The sequence below is a fragment of the Mustela nivalis genome (assembly GCF_964662115.1).
Source record: "Mustela nivalis genome assembly, chromosome: 17".
NCBI classification, from domain to species: domain Eukaryota; kingdom Metazoa; phylum Chordata; class Mammalia; order Carnivora; family Mustelidae; genus Mustela; species Mustela nivalis.
The window spans coordinates 59,005,302-59,027,214 of record NC_139036.1 but is presented as its reverse complement, the minus strand read 5'-3'; the positions used below and the strand labels follow the sequence as shown (position 1 = coordinate 59,027,214).

At 63.4% G+C, this 21,913-nt stretch overlaps 2 protein-coding genes across 7 annotated transcripts in view; one reads left to right on the top strand and one right to left on the bottom strand.

Annotated features, from left to right (window-relative positions):
• DNAH17 (dynein axonemal heavy chain 17) overlaps positions 1 to 20,750 on the top strand; it is a 90,235-nt gene extending 69,485 nt beyond the window's left edge. For both annotated transcript variants that reach the window (XM_082705392.1, XM_082705393.1), the window contains 19 exons: positions 769 to 961; positions 1,277 to 1,512; positions 2,062 to 2,184; positions 3,726 to 3,930; positions 4,359 to 4,523; positions 4,766 to 4,906; positions 5,023 to 5,193; positions 6,694 to 6,816; positions 7,295 to 7,488; positions 10,604 to 10,752; positions 11,484 to 11,611; positions 12,241 to 12,468; positions 13,398 to 13,589; positions 16,388 to 16,567; positions 16,890 to 17,072; positions 17,992 to 18,174; positions 18,436 to 18,579; positions 18,973 to 19,198; positions 20,284 to 20,750. In XM_082705392.1, the coding sequence (XP_082561518.1) occupies positions 769 to 961; positions 1,277 to 1,512; positions 2,062 to 2,184; positions 3,726 to 3,930; positions 4,359 to 4,523; positions 4,766 to 4,906; positions 5,023 to 5,193; positions 6,694 to 6,816; positions 7,295 to 7,488; positions 10,604 to 10,752; positions 11,484 to 11,611; positions 12,241 to 12,468; positions 13,398 to 13,589; positions 16,388 to 16,567; positions 16,890 to 17,072; positions 17,992 to 18,174; positions 18,436 to 18,579; positions 18,973 to 19,198; positions 20,284 to 20,531 (3,412 nt within the window). In that variant the 3' untranslated portion in view covers positions 20,532 to 20,750. The remainder of the gene's footprint in view (positions 1 to 768; positions 962 to 1,276; positions 1,513 to 2,061; positions 2,185 to 3,725; positions 3,931 to 4,358; positions 4,524 to 4,765; positions 4,907 to 5,022; positions 5,194 to 6,693; positions 6,817 to 7,294; positions 7,489 to 10,603; positions 10,753 to 11,483; positions 11,612 to 12,240; positions 12,469 to 13,397; positions 13,590 to 16,387; positions 16,568 to 16,889; positions 17,073 to 17,991; positions 18,175 to 18,435; positions 18,580 to 18,972; positions 19,199 to 20,283) is intronic.
• Positions 19,805 to 21,913, bottom strand: part of PGS1 (phosphatidylglycerophosphate synthase 1) — a 35,548-nt gene continuing 33,439 nt past the window's right edge. For all 5 annotated transcript variants that reach the window (XR_014304494.1, XR_014304495.1, XR_014304496.1 and 2 more), the window contains one exon: positions 19,805 to 20,376. The gene's annotated coding sequence lies outside the window, so the exon portion shown is untranslated. The remainder of the gene's footprint in view (positions 20,377 to 21,913) is intronic.

Below are 21,913 nucleotides of genomic sequence, written 5' to 3'. Positions count from 1 at the left end.
CTGGTCAAACGTTCTCCCACCCGGTGGGCCGGCAACTGCCGACAGCGGTGTCGTCCGTGCACACGCGGACCCTGGGAGGTCGCCAGGCTGCAGGAGGACGGCCTCCAGCAGGGTGCGGATGTCATCCTGGGTTTGAGGGACTTGACCGTAGCCAAGAAAAGCAGAGCAGTCTTTGGTCTTTGGGAAGCAAGGACTCCTTGGGTGACGCCGAGGACAGACCTCCGTGGGCCTAATCAGGCAACCTGTGTTTTCTATGATTGTCGCAGACGTGATGTCACGTCTGGGGCCGGGGGCCAGTTTTCAGGCTGGTGGCCCAAGCCGCACGAAGCCCACGCTGCAGCCCCCGCTCCACATGGGGCCAGGGCCCCTCTGGATGCCACGCTGTTCTGTGCCCACTGGGGCCGGACTCCACCTCCACCGAGACCTCCCACTAGCCGAAGCCTGAGCTCAGTGCCATCCTGGCGGCAGCTTTAGTGCTCGGGGAAAACGTTCAGATAAGATCAGCACAGAGGTGACACCAGTGCAGGGGGCCGGGGCAGGGGAGCTCAGGTCCCAGGTGCCCCCAGAAAGCACTTGCTCTGCTTCCCTAAGGCAGTGATTCCCAAAATCTCCCCAGAGCATTTCCACTGTTGAGGCACGGACCGAGGGCAGGACGTGCAATGGCAGATGCGCTGCACTGAGGGGTGGAGGTCGGTGGCTGTGTCCCCCGCGTTCCTGTGACGCCCCACGTTCCTGTGACCCCCCCCCCCACCACGTGCTCACATTTAGGCTGGTAGGCGGCTTAGCGTCGGAGAACGTGCGCTGGGCTGAATCGGTGAAGAACTTCAAAAGCCAGGGGGTCACCCTGTGCGGGGACGTGCTGCTGATTTCTGCCTTCGTCTCCTACGTGGGCTACTTCACCAAGAAATACCGAAACGAGCTGATGGAGAAGTTCTGGGTTCCTTATATACACCAGCTAAAGGTAAGTGGTTCGGTTACATTCATCAGTCGGGAATTCTGGGAAGGTCCCTGGGTGGGGAGGGGGTCCCCCACACGGACGTTCTGGTCACTGCGGGTTTAAACTGTGACCCAGCTTGGCTGAGGCGGACGCCCTTCCCGGCGGGTCCCAAGACATTCCGTCAGGGCGGTGGGAGAGCTGGTCTTCCAGGCCACGTGGCTCATCCGTGGTCTAACTCACCACGGTCCCGCCGTGTCGCCTGGAGAGCCGTTTCCCATGGAGCCGTAAGCGAGGCCACATCAGCCACCCGGCGTGAGACCGAGCGCTTCCGCCGGGCAGGTCCCCATCCCCATCACGGAAGGTCTGGACCCCCTGAGCCTGCTGACGGATGATGCAGACGTGGCCACTTGGAACAACCAGGGCCTCCCCAGCGACCGCATGTCCACTGAGAATGCCACGATTCTGTGCAACACGGAGCGCTGGCCCCTCGTCGTGGACGCGCAGCTGCAGGGCGTCAAGTGGATCAGGAACAAGTATGGCAGCGAGCTGAGGGCCATCCGCCTGGGCCAGAAGAGGTGCGGGCCGGCGGCCGGCGCGGGCGGGCTGGGGGCTTTCGGGTTTGCGCACACACTGGGGGGGTTGGATGGCGGGGGGTCGTTACCCACAGATCCTGGCCCGTGCGCAGGTTCTCCGTTATCTGGTCTTGGGAAACAGAGCCAGCAGGAAAGAAGGAGCCTCGGGGCTCCTCTCTGCCCCTCCCTCACCACCTGCTGCCGCTCCGGGAAGGGGACACTCACCCAGGCTCGAGGCCCACCCGGCCACCTGCCGGCCACAAGGCTTCAGGCAGGCTGTTTTCTCATTTCTCGTCTCCAGTGGACACATTTCCTCATCACGGGTGGTCACTAAGGTCACACCATGTGCCTTTCTGGCGGATGGGGGACCTGGGACCAGACACAGGTGTGAAGACAGCTGGGGCTTCGCTGCCACGGGCCCCCAGGGGAGAGCAGCTGGCCCCTCGGCCACCTGCCTTCCAGCGTCTTCTCGCTCCAAGGGCTGCCTCCTGGGGCGACCAGCGGGGCTGTCTCCGGGCCCATGTCCTCACCCAGCCCCACGTCTGCCCACAGCTACCTGGACATCATTGAGCAGGCCATTTCTGAAGGGGACATCTTGCTCATCGAGAACATTGGGGAAACCGTGGACCCTGTGTTGGACCCGCTGCTCGGCAGGAACACCATTAAAAAGGGAAAGTGAGTTTCTGGTTCCACCTTGACAGTTCAGCCTGCGTGAACCACGTGACCACGCTCCGTGGCGGCTGTGGCCTCTGCGCAGGGAGGAGGTTCGGGGAACTGCCCCGCCGTCCTGGTAGGCAGCAGGGTCTCTGACAAAACACTGGTCCCCAGAGAGACAGGAAGCTGTGGGACCGCATCCCGGTCAGGATCGGCGACGCCAGCATCTCCTCGCAATAGCCTGTGGCGGCCATCCTTGATGGTCACGCTTCTCCTTCCTGAGATCTTGTTTATTTGTTTGAGAGAGAGAAAGAGACACTGACACAGAGAGACAGAGACAGAGACAGAGACACAGCGCGCACCAGCAGGGAGGAGAGGGAGAAGCAGGCTCCCCACTGAACGGGGAGCCCAAAGCGGGACCCGATCACAAGACCCCGGGATCATGGCCTGAGCCGAAGGCGCCACCCAGGTGCCCCACTGGTCAAGCTGTTCTTCTTTTTCACGCGTTTTACAAACCCTGCGCCTGGAGTACTATGTTTTTTTATTCAGGTGAAATCTTCCTTCCATAAAAATTAGCCGTTTCACAGTGACCAGCACAGTGGCCCTCGGGGCCCTCGCAGGGCTGTGCAGGTCCCGCCCCACGTGGGAGCCCCGTGCTCCCCACGCACCCGCTCCCCGCGCCCTCCCCGAGCTGCGGGACCCTGGTGCCCAGCCTCATGCTCTCACCTCCACAGACCTCCCTGCTCTGGACGCGTCCTAGAAGGGAGTCACGTGGTCTGTGCCCTCCTGCCTGGCTGCCTTCCCCGGGCGCCGCAGGCTCCGGGCTCACCTGTGCGGCCCATGGCAGGACCGCGCGGCTCTTACAGCAGAGCCCGCTGGGGGGGTGTGCCTCGTTCTGCTTCTCCGTCCACTGCTAGGTGTGTTCAGCCTGCATTACTTTTCTAATATAAAGAAAAATTCAATCAACTTTTTTAAAAAGGTAAACATCAGAGCAGGTCTGAGCCACCGGTAAAAACAGGGCTGTGTGCTGAAGCCCAGAGCAGAGGTAGCTGATAAATGTGCTGATGTCCCAGCCTCTGAGAAGAGGCTGAGGGGGGATCCCCAAGGGGTGACATCACAGAGGCCCCCAGAAGTGGGCTTGACCAGAAAGAGCAGGAGAGAGAGACGGGTCTCCCGCAGTGGACCGGCAGAACCAGCTTCTGGCCCTGGCTACTCTCCCGACTCCCCGGGGGAGCTTCCAGAATGTAGAAGCATCTCTCCGACCTTGGTGACTCTGGAGTGGGGTCCGGGCGGCGTGTTTCCGCACCGACTCCCGGGGGAGTGCGATGGGCCGCGGGCGCTGAGAGCACCCCCAGGAAGATCCGGACAAACCCACCAGAGAGAGAGCAGGTGCAGCCGCTAGAGGGTCCTGGCTGTAGGCTAGAGGAAGACTAGAGCAAGAAGAGACACGGTCCCTGCCCAGTGACCAGAGGAGGGTTCGTGGTGGCGCGAGGCTGGGGGCACCAGGAGGCTGGTGCTGCTGCTGCCGGCGCCCCCTGACCCTTCCCTCCCCCAACGGCCAGGTTCATCAAGATCGGCGACAAGGAGGTGGAGTACCACCCCAAGTTCCGTCTCATCCTGCACACCAAGTACTTCAACCCCCACTACAAGCCGGAGATGCAAGCCCAGTGCACCCTGATCAACTTCCTGGTCACCAGGGACGGGCTCGAGGACCAGCTCTTGGCCGCGGTGGTGGCCAAAGAGCGCCCGGATCTAGAACTGCTGAAGGTACGGGCGGGGCCTGACATCACTAGGCACAGGGCGGGCCACTGGGGTCACCGCGAGGTTCCCCTGACGGGGCAGCGGCTGCCCCGATGCGGCTCCCTGAATGTGCCCCAGCCCATCCCACCACGGGACGGAAGGAGCCGCTCTTCCCCCGCGACCTCCCGGACCTAACTCCAAACCCAGCAGCCGCTTCTCAGACAGAAGAGGCGTCTCTGTGGAGCCTGGATGGCCGTGCCCTGAACAGCTGTCCCCTGGGCATGGTCTCAGCTGCGGGACCCTGCGGCCGTCGGCGCACACGAACTTGGACCGTCCCTGCGCCCTGGCCACGTGGCTGCCGGTGGCCCGCTCCCATGTGTCGGCCTCGCGGTGCTCCTCCCGTCCCGTGGCTGCCTCGGCTGAGCCGCGCTCCCGGCGCACTGTCCCTGCCACAGGCGAACCTCACCAAGTCCCAGAACGAATTCAAGATTGTTCTGAAGGAGCTGGAGGACTCCCTGCTGGCCCGGCTGTCGGCCGCGTCGGGGAACTTCCTGGGGGACACGGCCTTGGTGGAGAACCTGGAGACCACCAAGCACACGGCCAATGAGATCGAGGAGAAGGTGAGAGGCTGCCTCCCGGGCCGGCAACGTGCTCCCCCGGAGCACACGGAGGGGCCGCCACCGCACCGCCGGTCGGGCCGCTGGGAGGATCAGCCACGCGGCCACCCATGTCCCCCGCCCCGGGAGCCAGGGCCGGCAGCAGGGGCTCAGGCCCCGCCCAGCACGAGTCCCTCGCAGGGGGAGGCCACTGCACACGGGCCCTGTCCGCCCACTCGTCCCACTCAAGCCCCATTTGTTTTAAGGTGAAAGAGGCAAAAACCACAGAGGTTAAAATCAACGAGGCCAGAGAGAACTACCGGCCGGCGGCGGCGAGGGCGTCCCTGCTCTACTTCATCCTGAACGACCTCAACAAGATCAACCCCATCTATCAGTTCTCGCTCAAGGTGCGGCCGCGGCCGGGCTCCGGGGCCAAAGGGCCCTGACGTCCACAGAGCCCCGGCGGGCAGCGTGGGGCGGCCTTGGGGTCCAGCTGCGCAAGCCTCCGTGCTCCCCTCCCCAGGCTTTCAACGTGGTGTTCGAGAAGGCCATCCAGAGGACAGCCCCCGCCGAGGAGGTCAGGCAGCGAGTGGTCAATCTGACGGACGAGATCACCTACTCCGTCTACATGTACACGGCCCGCGGGCTCTTCGAGCGGGACAAGCTCATCTTCCTGGCCCAGGTCACCTTCCAGGTGCGTCTGGCCTCCCCGCTCCAAGGGGTTCTGCAGCCTGCGGCGGCGGCGGCAGCGCCCGAGGGCCGGTCCCCAGGGCAGTGTTGGCTGCCCTTCCCGTCCCCACTGCCGGATGTGCTTGGGATTCTGTCTTGTCGATACGAGGCATTGTTTTAAGGAGAGCCCCCGAGGGGGAGGTCTGTTAAGGAGAACTTTACGAGGAAACATCGTTCTACCACATTCACATGCTGCCCGCGGAGCAGTCCGCGTCGGAGGTTACCCTCCGTGGATGCCAAGTGCCGTTTCTTAAGGAAACAGAGACACAAAGGAATAAATATTCCTCTTGTTCATACGGACCTGCTGGGATGTTTCAGATTTTCGTTCCCCTGAATCGATGAAACAGCCCGACGGTCATTTTGTTTACGGCATCTTGCAAGTATAGTGAGAAACACTAGTTTCCCGAGAGATTCTAGAAGGCTGCTTTCCATCCGCACCCAGACTGCCCATCGGGGTCCAGCTCGAGGAGGGCTGCTTTTATCTGCGAGTCCGTGAGGTTTCTCCCTGCTGAGAGGAGGGCGTGAGGCTTTCCCTAATTTTCCAAAGAGATTTTTCTTTCCACACACACAAAAAAAGAGAGAGCAAGAGAGCACGCGCACGCAGCAGTCTGACGCAGGCGAGAGTCTTTGTTCTGCGGCGTCCGAGGGAAGCCGCGCGGGGCCCTGTGTGTGCAGCGGCCCCGGGTCCCCTGCCGTCCCTCTGGGACCCGAGACCCAGCCCACTGGAGGCCCCGAGAGCTGGTGGGCGACGAGGACGGAGACCTAGAACATGACCCAGAAAACCCCCCCGAGAGTGTGTGTGCCCCCCAAAACTGACCTGTGTAGGTTGCTCCTAGCGGCTCTCTTCACCCCCGCCACAAGGTGGACGGAGCCCCGGTCTCCATCAGAGGATGAGCGGAGAAGCCAGACGCGCCTTCTCCGCACCCCCTAGCTTGACCGACCCCCCGCTACGGTGTGCACAAACCTCGGCAGAAGCCGGAGGGGAAGGCACGTTGGCAGGATCCCCGAGACACGGACTGTGCGGAACAGGCAGACCCAGGCAGACGGGGCCCAGAGCCGGGGCACCAGCTGACGGGTCAGGGGGTGGGTGGCGGGTGGCGGGTCAGGGGGCACTGCTCAGGGGTTCCCCTCGGGAAGATGGAAAATCTCTGGTTCTAAGTAGCGGTGGTGACTGTACACACGAACTTACTAAAATGTCCTACTTCAATTGGGTTAATATAGTAGACGTCATGTGTATTTTGCCATAATTGAAAATCACGCCAAACCAAGGTGGATGCGAAGTTTCGTCCGGACCCAGGGGCAGGACAGCGCTTCCTCCAGGGGTGAGGACGCTGTGGGTGGGTCCTGCGTCTGCACCCATGACCATGACCATCACCAAGAAGGTCTGCTGCACTCCTGCAGGGGCCACTGACCACCCCTCCACCCGGTTGTGAGCCGACGCTGAGCGGCCCCCACGTCCCCTCAGGTCTTGTCCATGAAGAAAGAGCTGAACCCAGCGGAGCTGGATTTCCTCCTGCGGTTCCCTTTCAAGGCTGGGGTCGTGTCGCCGGTGGACTTCCTGCAGCACCAGGGCTGGGGCGGCATCAAGGTTGGTGTCGGGACACTCCCTGCTGCGGCGGGTCCCGCTGCTCGCGCTGGGACAGACATCCAGGGACCCGGGGAGGCCCCAGAGTTGGGGCCGAGGTGCAGAGGGCTCTTGCCGGCTGCGAGCTGAGCCACGACGGGCCCCAGGTGGACCCAGGGCTGCCCCAAAACCGCTGCCGCCCCCCAATCCCGGCGGTCCCAGCGTCCAGGCAGTTCCTCTGACCTAGGCCCAAGCACTCAGGGGCCCCCTGTGTCTCGGGTCAGAAGGCCTGAAGGCGGTGGCCCCTGTGATGGGCCCAGCCCCTGTCCCTCAGCCCCTGGGAGGGGCAGCGGGGGTCGGGTGCCTACACTAGACCCTCCATCTGCGTTCCTGGCCCTTGGGGGTGCCGGCCACTCACTTTCGGGCCCGGCCAGGCGGCCCACCCTCTCCCAGCGCCGGGGCAGGGGGGCACGGGGGGAGCTGAGAGGCCACCCGCCCCCAGGCCCTGTCGGAGATGGAGGAGTTCAAGAACCTGGACAGCGACATCGAAGGGTCGGCCAAGCGGTGGAAGAAGCTGGTGGAGTCGGAAGCCCCCGAGAAGGAGATCTTCCCCAAGGAGTGGAAGAACAAAACGGCCCTGCAGAAGCTGTGCATGGTCAGGTGCATGCGGCCGGACCGCATGACGTACGCCGTCAAGTGAGTGCGGCGCCCCAGGGGCCGGGCGGGGGAGGGGGTGCGCCAGGACACACATGCACACGCTCACACATGCACACGCTCACACACACACACACACACGCACAGGCACTCCCCGCCCCTCCTCCTCCCACCAGCCTGAGGGACGAGTGAGGCGAAACAGGGCGACGCCCCAACCCTGAGCCAACACTGTCTTCTAAGTGTGGGCGTCACTGACTGTGAGGGCACACGGGGCCCCTCAGGACGCAGCGGGGAGCAGATGAGGGTTGAGTCGCCGTCATCCGGGGACCCGCATGCCCTCAGCGGCTACATTTCATGTTAACTCTCGGGCCAGCTTAGGCTCATTTGCAGAGAGAATTGTTCTGATTTTATGAATAATCTCTCCACCCCTGGAGCCCCGCACAATTGGAAAATGAATCACCGTGGCCTTTCGTCCTGTTCACTCCATTTGGGCCTGTCATGTCCACAGAAGGACTCCGGGAGCAGCGACCTCACACAACGCTGCGCCGGTCCCCACGGTGACATCTGAGATGTCCCATCTACCCTCTCCTGGAGTGGGGGAGAGTGTCCCTCCTGCTGACCCAAGGCTGACCTGGGAGCATGGAGATGCCATAGAAGGGGGGACAGAGGTGCCACAGGAAGGGGACGGAGATGCCACAGGAGGGAGGGAGGAAGGAGACACTGCAGGAAGGACGAAGCCGACGACGAGTCAAGCCCAGCACCCGTTCTCGGACACACCCGTTCTCGGACACACCCGTTCTCGGACACAATACAGTGTCGTTGCCTTTCTGTGGTCTTTGCTGCCCCAAAGCAGATGCCCCGAGAGACACCTGTGTCCTGAACAAACTCCCTGCTGACAAAGCAGAGACCCAACCTGCGCCCAGCTGTTCGCAGAGCACGTCTGTTTGGTTCCATGGGGGGGGGGTGCGGGCACGGGCAGGACGGCAGGAAGTGGAAGCCGACGAGAAGCCCCGCTGCGGAGGCCGGCCATGCAGGAAGGAGTTTGGACTAAGTTTGGGAAAGGTCGAGGGGAAGGACCCCTGGCCGTCACAGCAGGGACATCGGCCAAGGAGCGGAGCGCGGCCGGGTGTCCAGGCCCACGGCCCCCGGTGCGTGGTGGCGCGTCATCCGGATTCGCACATGTGACGGCCCGAGGACTCCTCGATAGAGGAAGTACCTCAGGCCTTTGTGCACTTTGCTGGGGCAACCCCAAGCCCCGCTCGGTGACATGTCTGTAGGGTCTGGGAAACCACATTCCGTGTGGGCCGTGGAGCTTCAGAGCAAGGACATTCAAGTCCACGGTGAATAGCGGCCCCAGACACCAGAGGCGGAGTGTGTGCCCGGTGCCAAAGCCTCAGCTGGCCCACACCCCCGGCACCAGGAGGCTCACAGGCCCAGAGACGGCAGCGATTAGCCTGGGGCAGGGAGGTGGGGGCCAGCAAACTGCCTTTCCCCCCAAAAGTGCAGCTTCTGTGGTACAGACGGCCCGGGGCTCCTGGGGAGCAGCTGGGAGCTGACCCCAGCTCCCCTCTGCCAAGGACTCAGTGCCCAGAGTGGCAGAGCCTGCGGGAACCAGGAGCACGCTGGACAGCATCAGTACCCCCACAGAGAAGGACCCCCTGGCCTGGCATCAGCAGCAACGGGGAACTGGCGGCATTCCCGTCTAGAGCAGGACTTGGGACACTGCAGAAGTCCTTCCTGGATGCTAGCCTCCACGTTCCGGGTCGATCCCCACGGCCGGCACCGAGCATGGCTGGGCAGGGCCTCGGGAGGAGCAGCCCCGCCGCCCTGCCTGGGGCCTGTGTCAGCTCGGGGAGCTGCACAGAAGCCAGCGGAGGCCAGAGCAGGGGGTGAATCCTAGTAAGGGGCTCCCCAGGAAGTCCTGCTGGCCCTGAGGTCCCCACGGAGTCGGAGGGTGTGGGGCGGCCCCTCCAGGAGCCCTTCCCTCCCACTGTGCTGTCAAACACTGACTCGCTGCTTTTAAAGACACTGAATCTTAGTATTTCGGCGCCGGGAATGACTCAGAATGTGGGAAGCTGGCCCTCTGTGACGGGGAGGTGGAGAGGCTCTGCCGGTCACACCACACACACTTCCCCTGAGAGGGGCCCCAACGGACCCCGGCCTTGTAAGGGTCAAGAAAGTAAGTCTGGGGCTTGGAACACAGCTGCTTCTGTAAAGACAGATTTTTCATCTAAATTCCTGTGATTTTTCTGATGAACCATGTTTTGCAGTCCTTGAACTCACCAAGAACCTCCCTCCTCCTCCAAACCCCCAGTCGGGGGAGAGCGCCAGGGTGGGCGAGAACCATCTGTGTTCCGCTCCTTCCCGCGGCCCTTCCTGGACAGCAGAACGGAGCGTGTGGGACACGAAATCGCCAAACCCGTCCCCTTCCCCCAAGTACAGCGGGCTCGGAGGCCCCGGGGCCACCTGCTGCTGGGCGCGCTCACCTGACATGCCCTGGGCTGTGGCCGTACTGAGGTGTGTGGTCCTGGGAGCCTCTGAACACGGGGCTACAGGAGACCACCTCTCACTCGCGGGAACGTGGGCCACTCCAGGGAACCGCGCATTGCAAAGCCCGCCAGGGACAGAGGTGGGGAAGCACCCGTTCCCCCGACACACCCCCCCCCCCCCAAAGAGGAAAGCCCCTGAAAAGGCTGCCTGCAGGCCTGAGACCTTGCTCTGCTTAAGAAAGTCCACCAAAGGGCGCCCGGCTGGCTCAGTCGGAGGAGCAGGGACTCTTGATCTCCGGGTCGTGAGTTCAAGCCCCACACTGGGTGCAGCGATTGCCAAAAATAAAATCCTTAAGGGGCGCAGCTGGTTAATCATCCAGCTCCTGATTCCAGCTCAGGTCATGGTCTCAGGGCCGCGAGATCGAGCCCCGGGTCGGGCTCCACACTCGGCGCTGAGTCTGCTTGAGGTTCTCTCTCTCTCCCCGACGGCGTCTCCCCCACTCACTCTCTCTCTCTCTCTAAAAAAACCTTTTTAAAAATAGTAAAAAAATAAACTCCTTAAAGAGATAAAACAAAAGAAAACCCACCAAGGAAAGGGCCCCTCTGCCAGGGGTCCCAGCCCACCCCTGCCCCTCGCCTGCGGCTCTGACCCGGTGCGTCTCCCTCAGGAACTTCGTGGAGGAGAAGATGGGCAGCAAGTTCGTGGAGGGCCGGAGCGTCGAGTTCTCCAAGTCCTACGAGGAGAGCAGCCCCTCTACGGCGATCTTCTTCATCCTTTCCCCGGGCGTCGACCCCCTCAAAGACGTGGAAGCCCTGGGTAAGTGTAGCCGGCCAGGGGGGCCTCAGAGCGGGGCAGCCCCATCCGCCGTCACCCGGGATGCGCGTCAGAGCCACCGCGAGGCGCCCCTGCACCCCCGTGAGGAAACACAGAAACAGACGAGCCTGGGAGAGAGAGGCGGCCGTGCGGAGAGCAGGCTGTGAGGTCCTTGGCAGGGGACATACACGGGCACCCGGGCCCCTGCGACCCCACGACAGGTGTGCGCCCTGAGAATGAAAACCGGTACGGAAGCGCGCACGCCGTAGGGCTGTTCACCCCCAAGGGCGAAAAGGCAGGCGAAAGCCACCGTCCGTCCACTACCGAGTGGCCAATCCTAGCACGGCGAAGCCACACAGTGGGACGGAACCGAGCCATCAAACTTGCAGATGCGCCTTGGAAACACTGTGCTGAGAGGAACCCCAGCCGGACGCCCGGGCCCCTGGCTCCTGGCTTCTGTGTATCAGAAGCGTCTGGAATGTGCAGATACACGGAGACACAGAGCAGCCGAGCAGCTGCCGGGGGCGGGGCGGAGGGTGCCGGAACCTGCCGCAGGGCCGCACAACACGGCGACGGCATTAAATGCCACTGAACCGTGCGCTTGACCGTGGGTCTGCAACGGGCCAGTCTGAAGTGCTGTGTGTTTTACCACAACGCCACACAGAGAGGGGAGGGCTGGGATTCTGGCCGCCTCCGGCCGCGGCCCCACGTGCTTCCTGTTCGCCCGCCTTCAGGGAAGAAGCTGGGATTTACCATAGACAACGGGAAACTGCACAACGTGTCCCTGGGGCAGGGACAGGAGGTGGTGGCCGAGGACGCTCTGGACATGGCTGCAGAGATGGGACACTGGGTCATCCTGCAGGTACGGGGCCCCTGGCAGCTCCCGCACCACATCCCCTGTGCCCGGTCCGCAGGGCGGCGGGCCGTGGTGGTGTGAGGACGCGGGCTTTAGGCCAGAGCTTCCCTACAGAGGCGTCCCTTATAAAGCCCAGACTCCAGAGGGGACGGAAGTGCCCCCATCCTCCTCCTCATGTGGGGCAAGTGCTAGGGGCCCAGGATGTGTTCTGTCCACGTTCTGGGTAACCCCTAGCCTGACCCCCAGCGCGGCCCTTTCCTGGACCCCAGCAAGCACCTGCGGGCCTCCCCGGCCTGCAGAGGTGAGCCGACCTCGGTCCGCATGGTCCAGCCTGCTCCTGCGTGGGGACCCCCAGCTTCCTGCCATTCCTTCTACCCAAACCTCAGAGCAGGGGTGGGGGCCATGTCATGTCAGCCTGACGCCAGGGACGCTGGGGACGCTGGGGGGGCCGGGGAGGACCCGCCAGGAGGTGGGAGGTCTTGAATTCACCGAGTACGAGCACAGATGCCCCAGCCTCAGCAGCTCAGCTGAAGTTGGCGGGCGCGCCTGGGGCCCGGGGGAGGGTGGGCCGCGGCCACCGCTCGAGGGAGGGGCGGGAGGACAGCGAGGGCGCTAAGACCCGGTCCTGGTCACAGAACATCCACCTCGTGGCGCGGTGGCTGAGCGCGCTGGACAAGAAGCTGGAGCGCTACAGCGCCGGCAGCCACGAGGACTACCGCGTGTTCATCAGCGCCGAGCCCGCCCCCAGCCCCGAGTCCCACATCATCCCCCAGGGCATCCTGGAAAACGCCATCAAGATCACCAACGAGCCGCCCACGGGCATGTACGCCAACCTGCACAAGGCTTTGGACCTCTTCACCCAGGTGAGGCGGCTTCCCCTCCGGGGCGCGCGCCCCGCAGACAGAGAGGCGGCGGTGGCCTGGAGCCCCAGGGACACCCTACGCTGGTTCTCGCCGCGCCGGGCCACCCCCACACCTCCTGCCACACGTCAATATAGGCCTGGAAGACTGAGTCAGATGCACACAGTGCAAAAGGCAGTCAAGTTACAGCTTTAAAAAGAACCAGAAACGCGTATTGTAACCCGTTTCATCACCGGCGAGTCAGCAGGGCTCAACACAGAGCAGGTGCTGGGTTTGCCGGAGCCCCTCAGAAGGGGCCGGAAGGCGGTGTGCCGGGCTCGGGTGCTTCCCAGGAGACAATCCCCAGCGGGGCCCCCGCCCTGCTTCAGTGGGACAGCTCCGGTGACCCCTCCCTCCGCGTCCAAACCTCCCTCTGCCCTGCCCCCACAGCCCTGCCCCCTTCTGCAAGCCCCTAGCATTTTTCTTCACCTCTTGGCACCTGATCTTCCGTCCTCCACCAAAACCTTCTGGAGGCGCACACTTAGCTCCCAAATGGAATCTAAAACTTTTCTAAGGCTGCCACCCCTGCCGCCTGGGAGCACCTACACATACGCACTCGCAGAGCACATCGTGCAGAGAGCGCACAGCTCACCAATACCGTTCGTGCGCCGCGAGGAGGGCTGACCGGGGCCAACGGACGGTACTTCTCACTAAAGAAGTCCTGACATGTCCTGCGCCTGCGAGTATCTTGTTAGAAAGCAGCCTAATTTGACGCGTAGTCAATACTTAAGTGGTAGAACTGAATTTCTGAAGGAAGTAAAGACGAGAAAGCATGCTCTCTCCTCCAGCCCCATGGACCTGGGCCTCGCCCAGCTGGTCCCCCCCGCCCCCTCCGCCCCTCCTGCCCGCTGTGAGGCAGCCAGCAGAGGCAGGACTTGAGTCCTCTCCTGCAGGACACCCTGGAGATGTGCACCAAGGAGATCGAGTTCAAGTGCATCCTCTTTGCCCTGTGCTACTTCCATGCCGTGGTGGCCGAGAGGCGCAAGTTTGGGGCCCAGGGCTGGAACCGGTCGTACCCCTTCAACAACGGGGACCTCACCATCTCCATCAACGTGCTTTACAACTACCTGGAGGCCAACACCAAGGTGAGGGTGTGCCTGGTGCCCCAGGGGTTCTCCGCACCCCGTCCGCCCCCGTCCACTGTCCAGGGCTCAGGTGTAGGGCGCATCCCGCAGCATCCTAAGCCGAACAAAACCTGAAAACCAGAAGTCCCAAGACTCCACCCAGAAATGAGCCAGGATGACTGTCGCCCTGTCCCTGGCCTCCAGCCCTGCGACACTTGTCAACCGTCTGGCAATTCTTTGCCTTGCTAGCAAACTCCAGGGGGCAGGCATCTCTGGGGGGGCAGGGACGAGGAGGGGCCTCCCTAGTGCGTGGTCAGTGTCCGTGACAGAACCCAGGTCCAGACAGAAAACCAAAACAGTCTCCCTGGAGCACGCGGGCACCGCTCTGATTTTCCTGACGATGGAGACACGTGCTAAGTGCTCTGCGGATGGCCTCGGAGGACGGAGAGGGGCCTTGCCCAGTCCCCTCGAAGAATCTACAGCACGGCCTGGGGCCCCCAGGGGAGGCAGGCGCCTATGCAGCCCAGGAGCCTTGGCTCCTCCTCACTCGGCCCCCAATCGGCAGTGACGGAACAGTGGCACAGCAGCAGTGACACCTGGTGGGGCAGGCAGGGGCAGGAGGACCAGCAGCAGGACCAGGCAGCGCCCCTCCCGACGGCCAGCGGCACGGTGGCGAAAGGCGCTGGGGTCTAGGGCCCCAGGCTTGAAGCCCAGCTCTGCTTCTCACTCGCTGAGACCTCCCGGGCACCGAGGCTCAAGCTCTGGGGGCTGGGTGAGGAAAGTTGCCCTGCCGGGTGCAGGGGTGCTGGCCCCGGGACACTGGCCTGTTTCCCACTCTGCTGTGAAAAACTTGAGATGTGAGCGGAGGGGAGGGAGACCAGGGCCAGGGCAAGACAGCAAGCACACCCGTGCCCGTCCCTCCCTGCGGGCGGCCTGAGAAGGTCTGACGACCTCCGACGACGACCACCACCACCGCTCCCCCGGCCCTGACGGCGCAGGAGGTGGGCCTCCCTGCCCTGCCATCACCGAAGTCTAAGCCCAGCACGCAGTGCACCGGCTTGGTTCCTGGCGAAACCGCCGCCTGGAGAAGACAGGAGGGCAGAAGGGGCCAGCAGACAGCTCTCCCGGGGATGGAGGGCTGGGTCCACTTCGCATAGAGCTGAGCTGAACACTGGCAGCTGCCTCCCGGGTCTTGGCAAGAAGCAGATGCCGGGAGGCAGTCCCGAGGGCGCGGTTTGGCTAGACGTTTCCCGGGGAGATTCATGTGGGAGGAACAGTGCTCGAGCTTTTTGAAGACGCTGATTCAGATACTTGCCCCGTTATACACACACACACACACACACACACACACACACACACACACACACACACAGCCGAGGTGGGGAGGAGGTGCCACACCGTCCGCTTCAGTCACCTCCAGACAGGAGGAAATGACAGGAACGCACGTCCTGCCAAGCAGGGACCTGGGTGCACCGGGCCCATGGTGGCATGACCCCTCCTCTGTCCGCGCCACAGCCGCAACGACATTCAGTGACAAAAGGACACGGTCCTGAGCATTGGTCAAGAGCAGAAACCGACCGACACAGGCTCTCGAGGGGACGCCAGGTGCCCTGTCTCTGACGAGCGCTCCGGGGCTCCCCCGGCAAGAGTGGGAACACGGGCGGTGTCCGCCCCTGCTCGTTAGAGCCACAGCCCCGCTCTGCAGGGAAGGGCGTCCCTGGGAGGCAGCCCCGGGGCCGGAGGGGCCTGAGGAAGCAACAAGTGAAACGCGGAGACGCAGACACGCAGCTAAAGGACAGCTCAGAGAACACTAACGTTCCGAGTGAAATTCAGGACACCGAATCAGGCCACTGAGTCCACAAGTTCTTCACTCCATCCGCCGGGTCAGGAGGCCGTCCGCCTGCGCCAAAACGCGCGACGCCGGCAGCCGCCGGCAAAAGCGCGGAGCAGACGAGCGCACAGGACAGCTTAGCGTTCGCCGTTCTCACGATGACCGTCTGCCGGAACAATCTCGCTTCCATGGCCGTTCGCAAACCTGGAATCACATACGTGCCGCCGTCTGCAGCTCCCGAGACGCTCCGGCCGGGTGCGCCGTGCTGGCACCTGGCAGCCAGAGCCCACCCCCAGGGCTTCGTGGAGGCGGCGGCGGGGAGCAGCGGTCTGGGCTGAGCGTGAGGCCAGGCGGCTGCGCTCTGGGCGCCGTGTCACCCGTCTAGAGCGCACCGCGGGGCCCGCAGCTGTACGGAGCTGCTGGGAACTCGAAGCCAGCAAGCTCCGCGGGACCGGAAGGGAGGCCCAGCGATGGAGACATCGTGAAGGTGTGACCGATGGGCCGTGTGGCCGAAAGAAAAGGTGCCTAAGCGTTGACACCCCGTCACCACAGAGTGGAACCGCTCTGGGCAGGTGGTCAGTGCACACAGTCACGAGTGCCCACGTGCTTCTGAGCTAGGGAGAGACCAGAGGCCCAAGCGAGGGAGGGAATGGGGGCTGCAGGGTTGGCCTGTGGAGCTGGAGGTCCTGGCACACGGCCGGTGGTCATGGTCAGGGCAGAGGCCAGGCCACAGGCAGAGGGGAGCAGCAGGGCAGCCCTCACCAAAGGAGCCAGAGGCAGGAGACGGCCAAGGAGGGGCTGGCCGCCGGGTCAGACACCGGACAAGGGGGGATGGAAGGCGAGCCTTGGACCTGGTGACACTGCAGAGCGGCGGGCCAGGCGGGAGCTGGGGTGACGGGAGAAGCTGGGCCATGCCCTAACGGCTAACTGCCAAATCTCACGGACCCCGAGGGCCAGGGCGCTTCTAACCGCTTCCGTCCTTCCTAAGGTGCCCTGGGATGACCTCCGCTACCTGTTTGGAGAAATCATGTACGGCGGCCACATCACGGACGACTGGGACCGGCGGCTATGCAGGACGTACCTGGCAGAGTATGTGCGGGCGGAGATGCTGGAGGGCGAGGTCCTGCTGGCGCCGGGCTTTCAGATCCCCCCCAACCTGGATTACAAGGTGAGGCAGTGGTTTTGCCGTCCTGGCCGGCTCCGGGGCCAGCCTGACGTCGCAAACGGGGTATCCGTGGTTGAGCTCCAAGAAGCCAGGCAATGAAAGTGAGAGCCAGCTCTAAACAGCCTCGGGGGTGGGGGGCACATGGAGATGGTTCAAGTAACTGGGGGGTTCAGGGGGCAGCCAGAAAGGGGGTTTGAGAACCAAGCGGGTTTGTGCAGAGGGCAAGGCACGGGCAGAACCCTGGGTCAGAAATGCTTGACGGGCGGCGGACATGGGTTCTGGCTAGCACAGCCTCAGCAGCCTGCCCACGCCCACCCCTTCTCAGGGTTACCACGAGTACATCGATGAGAACCTGCCTCCCGAGAGTCCCTACCTGTACGGCCTGCACCCCAACGCAGAGATCGGCTTCTTGACAGTCACGTCAGAGAAGCTGTTCCGCACCGTCCTGGAAATGCAGCCCAAAGAGACGGACTCCGGGGCAGGCATTGGAGTGTCTCGCGAGGAAAAGGCAGGAGGCTTAACGGGCAGGGCCCAGAACCTGGGGTCGAGACGTGTACCCCCAGAAACCAGGATGGAGCTGCGAGCTGGCTAATAGGCCCAGGGGTGCTGCCCAGGGGCTGTACCCCTGACCCCAGGCCTGACTTTCTGCAGCCTCTAACTTGGCACAGTTGGTGTGCAAGCAGCAAGTAGGGGGGCTCTTACCCAGATGAAACAGAACAGCCCCTCCCCGTGAGCTCAGAAGACCCCAGGGGTCATCCCATTAACACTCGAAGAAACAGAAAAACTTCAGGCAGCTTAAGAGCTTTTAACCTGCTCTCGCTTGTCTGCATCGCCTCTGCCGCCCCGTGAGCAGTTACCACCTTCACGCTGCTCAGTAACGTCTGGGCAAGCTCTGTCAGCAGCCAGCAGCGTATGGGGCTTAACCAGTAACAGCCCGTTCTGGGCTGCAAAACCCTCAGTGCTGTGAGGCCTCATGGCCCTTTCTCGGCCCCACGACTTCTGGCGGCCGAGCTGTACACAGCCCCGCGTGCGTCCCCTCCTGGAGAGGGTGTGACCAGCAAGCTCCTGCAGAAGCCCCCGAGAGACCTGCAGGTCACAGTCGTATGACCCAGGGTTGGGTTTGGGTTGGGGAGCCTGTACACTGGGGAACGTCTGCAGGAACCAGGCTAGGATGCCCTGCAGCTCCCAGGGGTATGGTCCCATGGCCTCGACAACAGGACCAGAACATTCAAAGCCTGTTGGCGGAGATTCCCTCCTCTGGTCAGACGAGCAGCTGCACCTCCGTGACCCTGACCCTTAGGCAACTCCGCCGCCCCTGGCTCCCGGAACCCTCCCTGCGAACCTCCGGGGCAGGCTCTCTGCCGTGGCCGCCGGGCGGGGGCTGGCGGGCATAGGCAGTGACGGGCTTGTCGGGGACCGACTTCCAGGTGAAGGCCGTCCTGGAGGAGGTCCTGGAGAGGGTCCCGGAGATGTTCAACATGCCTGAGATCATGGCGAAGGTGACCGAGAGGACGCCCTACGTGGTGGTGGCCTTCCAGGAATGTGAGAGAATGAACATCCTCACCAACGAGATGCGCCGCTCGCTGAAGGAGCTGAGCCTGGGGCTGAAGGTGACATGGGACAGCCAGGACCCAGGCACTGGATGCAGGAGGCGGGCGGGCCACTGCCGGGCACTGCGGGACACGGGGCCCCGGGCCCTGGGTGTTGGCGCGGCACTGCTCCCTCTGGGTTCCCGGGTCTGGAGCTGCGGGCCCGCCGGGCTGGGGGGCGCACATCTTCCTGGGACTCGTGGCATGGACAGGGTGAGAGAAACAAGGCGTGGGACCTGCCAGGACCACGTGCCCCCAGCACCGCACCCATGTGTGTCTCAGGGGGAACTGACCATCACGACTGACATGGAAGACCTGTCCACGGCGCTGTTCTATGACACTGTGCCTGATCCATGGGTGGCCCGGGCCTACCCCTCCATGATGGGCCTGGCGGCCTGGTATGCCGACCTACTGCTCCGCATCAGGGTGAGGCCACTCTCTCCGGGCGTCCCAGCAGACCCCCACCCCCGGGGCCAGCAGAACATGGGCTATGAAGGGGGAGCGTGTCCCCGCCAAAGGCCTAGAGGCCCCCACCAGCCTGGCCTTTGTCGGAGCAGGGCCGGAAGGGCCCGGCCCGCGCCACACAGACACCCAGGATGCAGGCGCCTCCCACATCAGGGAGGGGCAGCAACCCGAGAGCCCTCTCCGCCAGAGCCCACGGCCCCTGCAGCTCCCATGAGGGGAGCCGCCTCGTCAACGCCCCCTCTGGGACCCCACACGTCCTCGAACGTGAAGCCCCTCTCCAGACCCTCCTCTTCCCGTCCCTCGTGTGAAAGGGAGCCGTGGGCACCGGGCTCGGCTGAAACACGTTTCCACCAGGAGCTCGAGGCCTGGACCACAGACTTCGCCCTGCCCACCACCGTGTGGCTGGCCGGCTTCTTCAACCCCCAGTCCTTCCTCACGGCCATCATGCAGTCCATGGCCAGGAAGAACGAGTGGCCGCTGGACAAGATGTGTCTGTCTGTGGAAGTGACCAAGAGGAACCGGGAGGACATGACGGCCCCGCCCCGGGAGGGCTCCTACGTGTACGGGTTGTTCATGGAAGGTAATGAGAGTGCGGGTCTGAGGAAGCCTCCAGAGCCAGTCCTGCGGGGCTGGAGGACAGAGACTAGCAGGGAGGGGCAGGTGGCGGAGGCAGGCAAAAGGGGTGCGTCAGCTCGAGGCCTGATGCTGGTAGAGACGGCACGACTCCGAGCGTGCTCACACAGCATCGGGGGACCAAACCTGCCACAGAGGGCAGCCGGCCTGGCTCTGTTGGGCCAGAAATGGCAGGCGCATCCTCAGGAGCGAGCACCTATTTCAGAGTGGTGAGGAGCACGGCCCTCCAAGGAGGGCCTGGGGGCAGGGAGCCCGAGGCAGATGGACTTCTGGGGGTGCCAGCATTTCCACCGCAGTCCCAGCTCCGCGGGGACCGGCCAAGGAGCTGCACGAAGGGCACTGGCCACCCCCACAAGCCCGTCCTGAGTTGGCGGATGCCACGGGGCTGCCAGGCAGCCTGGTCCCTTAGACCTGTCGGGCCGAGTGCCAGCTTTTAGACCACAAACTGTCCCACTCAGCGACTGATGCCACCCCCTTACCTGTGGGACATCAGGGCTTAGCCAGCAAGGGCTAGGGCTCCCCAGTCCCCACATCAGAGACAAGCACGACAGAGGCCGCTCTCCATGTTTATTTTGGAATGACAGACAGGAAACACAAACACCATTAACAGGCTGAGTAGAAATGATAGCAGTTTGGTTAAAGGCAAGTCAAAGTTGCGCGTGCACTAGATGGGTGCCTGCGCGTGCACACGCAGACAGAGCGATGTGCGTGTGGCCTCCGGGGATTTCCAGCTGGAGCCACCACTGCCTGCCTCTGAGGCTGACAAGGCTGACCGGCAGGTTCCGAAAACACCACATACGTGAACGGGTGGCCCCGAGAGCTTGAGGCGGTGCCATCCCTCAGAGGCACGTGGCGGGGTCCCCACGTAGAACCCGGGGTCTGCCGGGTTCTATGCTCACAGCCACACGTCTGGCCGTGCCTGCGCTGGCCCAGCCCCCAGCGTCCCCAGCACCCCAGCTCATGGCCAGCATGCCACTCAGCACCCAGGCACGGCCTCACGGGCCACCCTGAGTTCACGGTGCTGTCCTGCAGGAGCTCGCTGGGACACCCAGACCGGAGTCATCGCCGAGGCCAGGCTGAAGGAGCTGACGCCGGCCATGCCCGTCATCTTCATCAAGGCCATTCCTGTGGACCGCATGGACACCAAGAACATCTATGAGTGTCCCGTGTACAAAACACGCATCCGCGGCCCCACCTATGTCTGGACCTTTAACCTCAAGACCAAAGAGAAGGCCGCCAAGTGGATCCTGGCGGCCGTGGCCCTGCTCTTACAGGTCTAGTGTAGCCGGTGCTCTGGGTCCCCAGGCCGGGTCCGAGCCCCAACTTCAAGCTGACAATTAGAAACTCAGCCCCGTAACTGTTAACTTATTTTTACAGGAATTAATAGTTGCTATTTGTTCTAAGTGACCCTGGCATCTTGGAAGCATGTCAAGATGGGCGGGCCAGAAAGGGGGGTGCACAGAAGAGGGGGGCCGGGCCAGATTAAAACAGTGACATCACTAAGTTGTGCTCGTCTGATTCACTGGCGCTGGGAGCCTCCCATTCCCACCGCTGAGGCAAGCCCCCCAGGAGCCCTGCAGCCCGGAGGTCAGGCCCACGTCCCCGTGCCCACTAGCCACTCAGAGGTGTGGGCACAGCAGCCACGGGCCCTGGCCCGATGGGCCACGCAAGCGCCCTGCCAGCATGGGGCCAGAGCGTTCCACACCAACGGGAACCGCCACCTCCACAGTCCCCAGAGGTGCCGTTCCCTTCTCCCGAGGACCGAGAACCTTTCTTGACTCAGACAAAGTCTCCTCCCTCCCGGGTCCCAGGCGCTGAGACAGGCCAGTCCAGACGTGACTTGGCCCCATCCACCACCCACTTCCTGAGCATGCACACAGAACACCGTGAACTTGGTTCCCAGGCCCACCTTCAAGTGCGTCCTCAGAGGTGACAGGCTCGTCATATCCACAGTAACTCCCAGAGGCCGGGAGTCCCTTTCCAGGAGGCACGGTGCCTTCCTTTCCTCCCCCCCCCGCAGTCCCCACATCCTGGGGAGTCCCCACCACACCCCGATTGCGGCCGGGATTGCTGAGGCACAGACAGCACCAGCAGCAGAGAGCCGCTGTTTGGCAGCCGGGGGTCCTGAATTCCCCGGAGGACACGTGCTGCAGCGGATGCAGGAACACCGAGAACCCCACCCTCTGCTCCATCCCCCAGTCAATCTGTTCCAGGTCCCGGAACCTGTCCAGAGAGACAGGACTACGGAAAACCACCGGCCCGAGGAGAAGCGCCCCAAGCACTTGACCTACTACACCTGAGGGCTGGTGCGTGCCGGTCCCGGGGCTGCCGTGGGATGACCTGGCTGACGCCTCGGGCCCTGACTCTTCGTGGCCATTCCAGCCAAGCGAGCAGGCTGCCATTCGGGGCTGGCCGGGCTGGCGGCTTACAGACGAGCAGGGGAGTGGTGAGCCGGCACGGCAGGGGCGCGAGAAAGGCAGCTGGCAGCCTGCTAACTCTAGGGGAAGCCTGACTCCCTGATGTTCTCGGGCTCTCATGCAGGGCAGAGGGGGTCCTCCAGGACCCTGGGGCCTGGTGGTGCTCTAAAAAGAGAAGGAAAACGCCCCTCAAATCCTGGTCAGGGAGCAGGAGGCTGAGGGTCCAACCCCTCTGGGGCAGCATG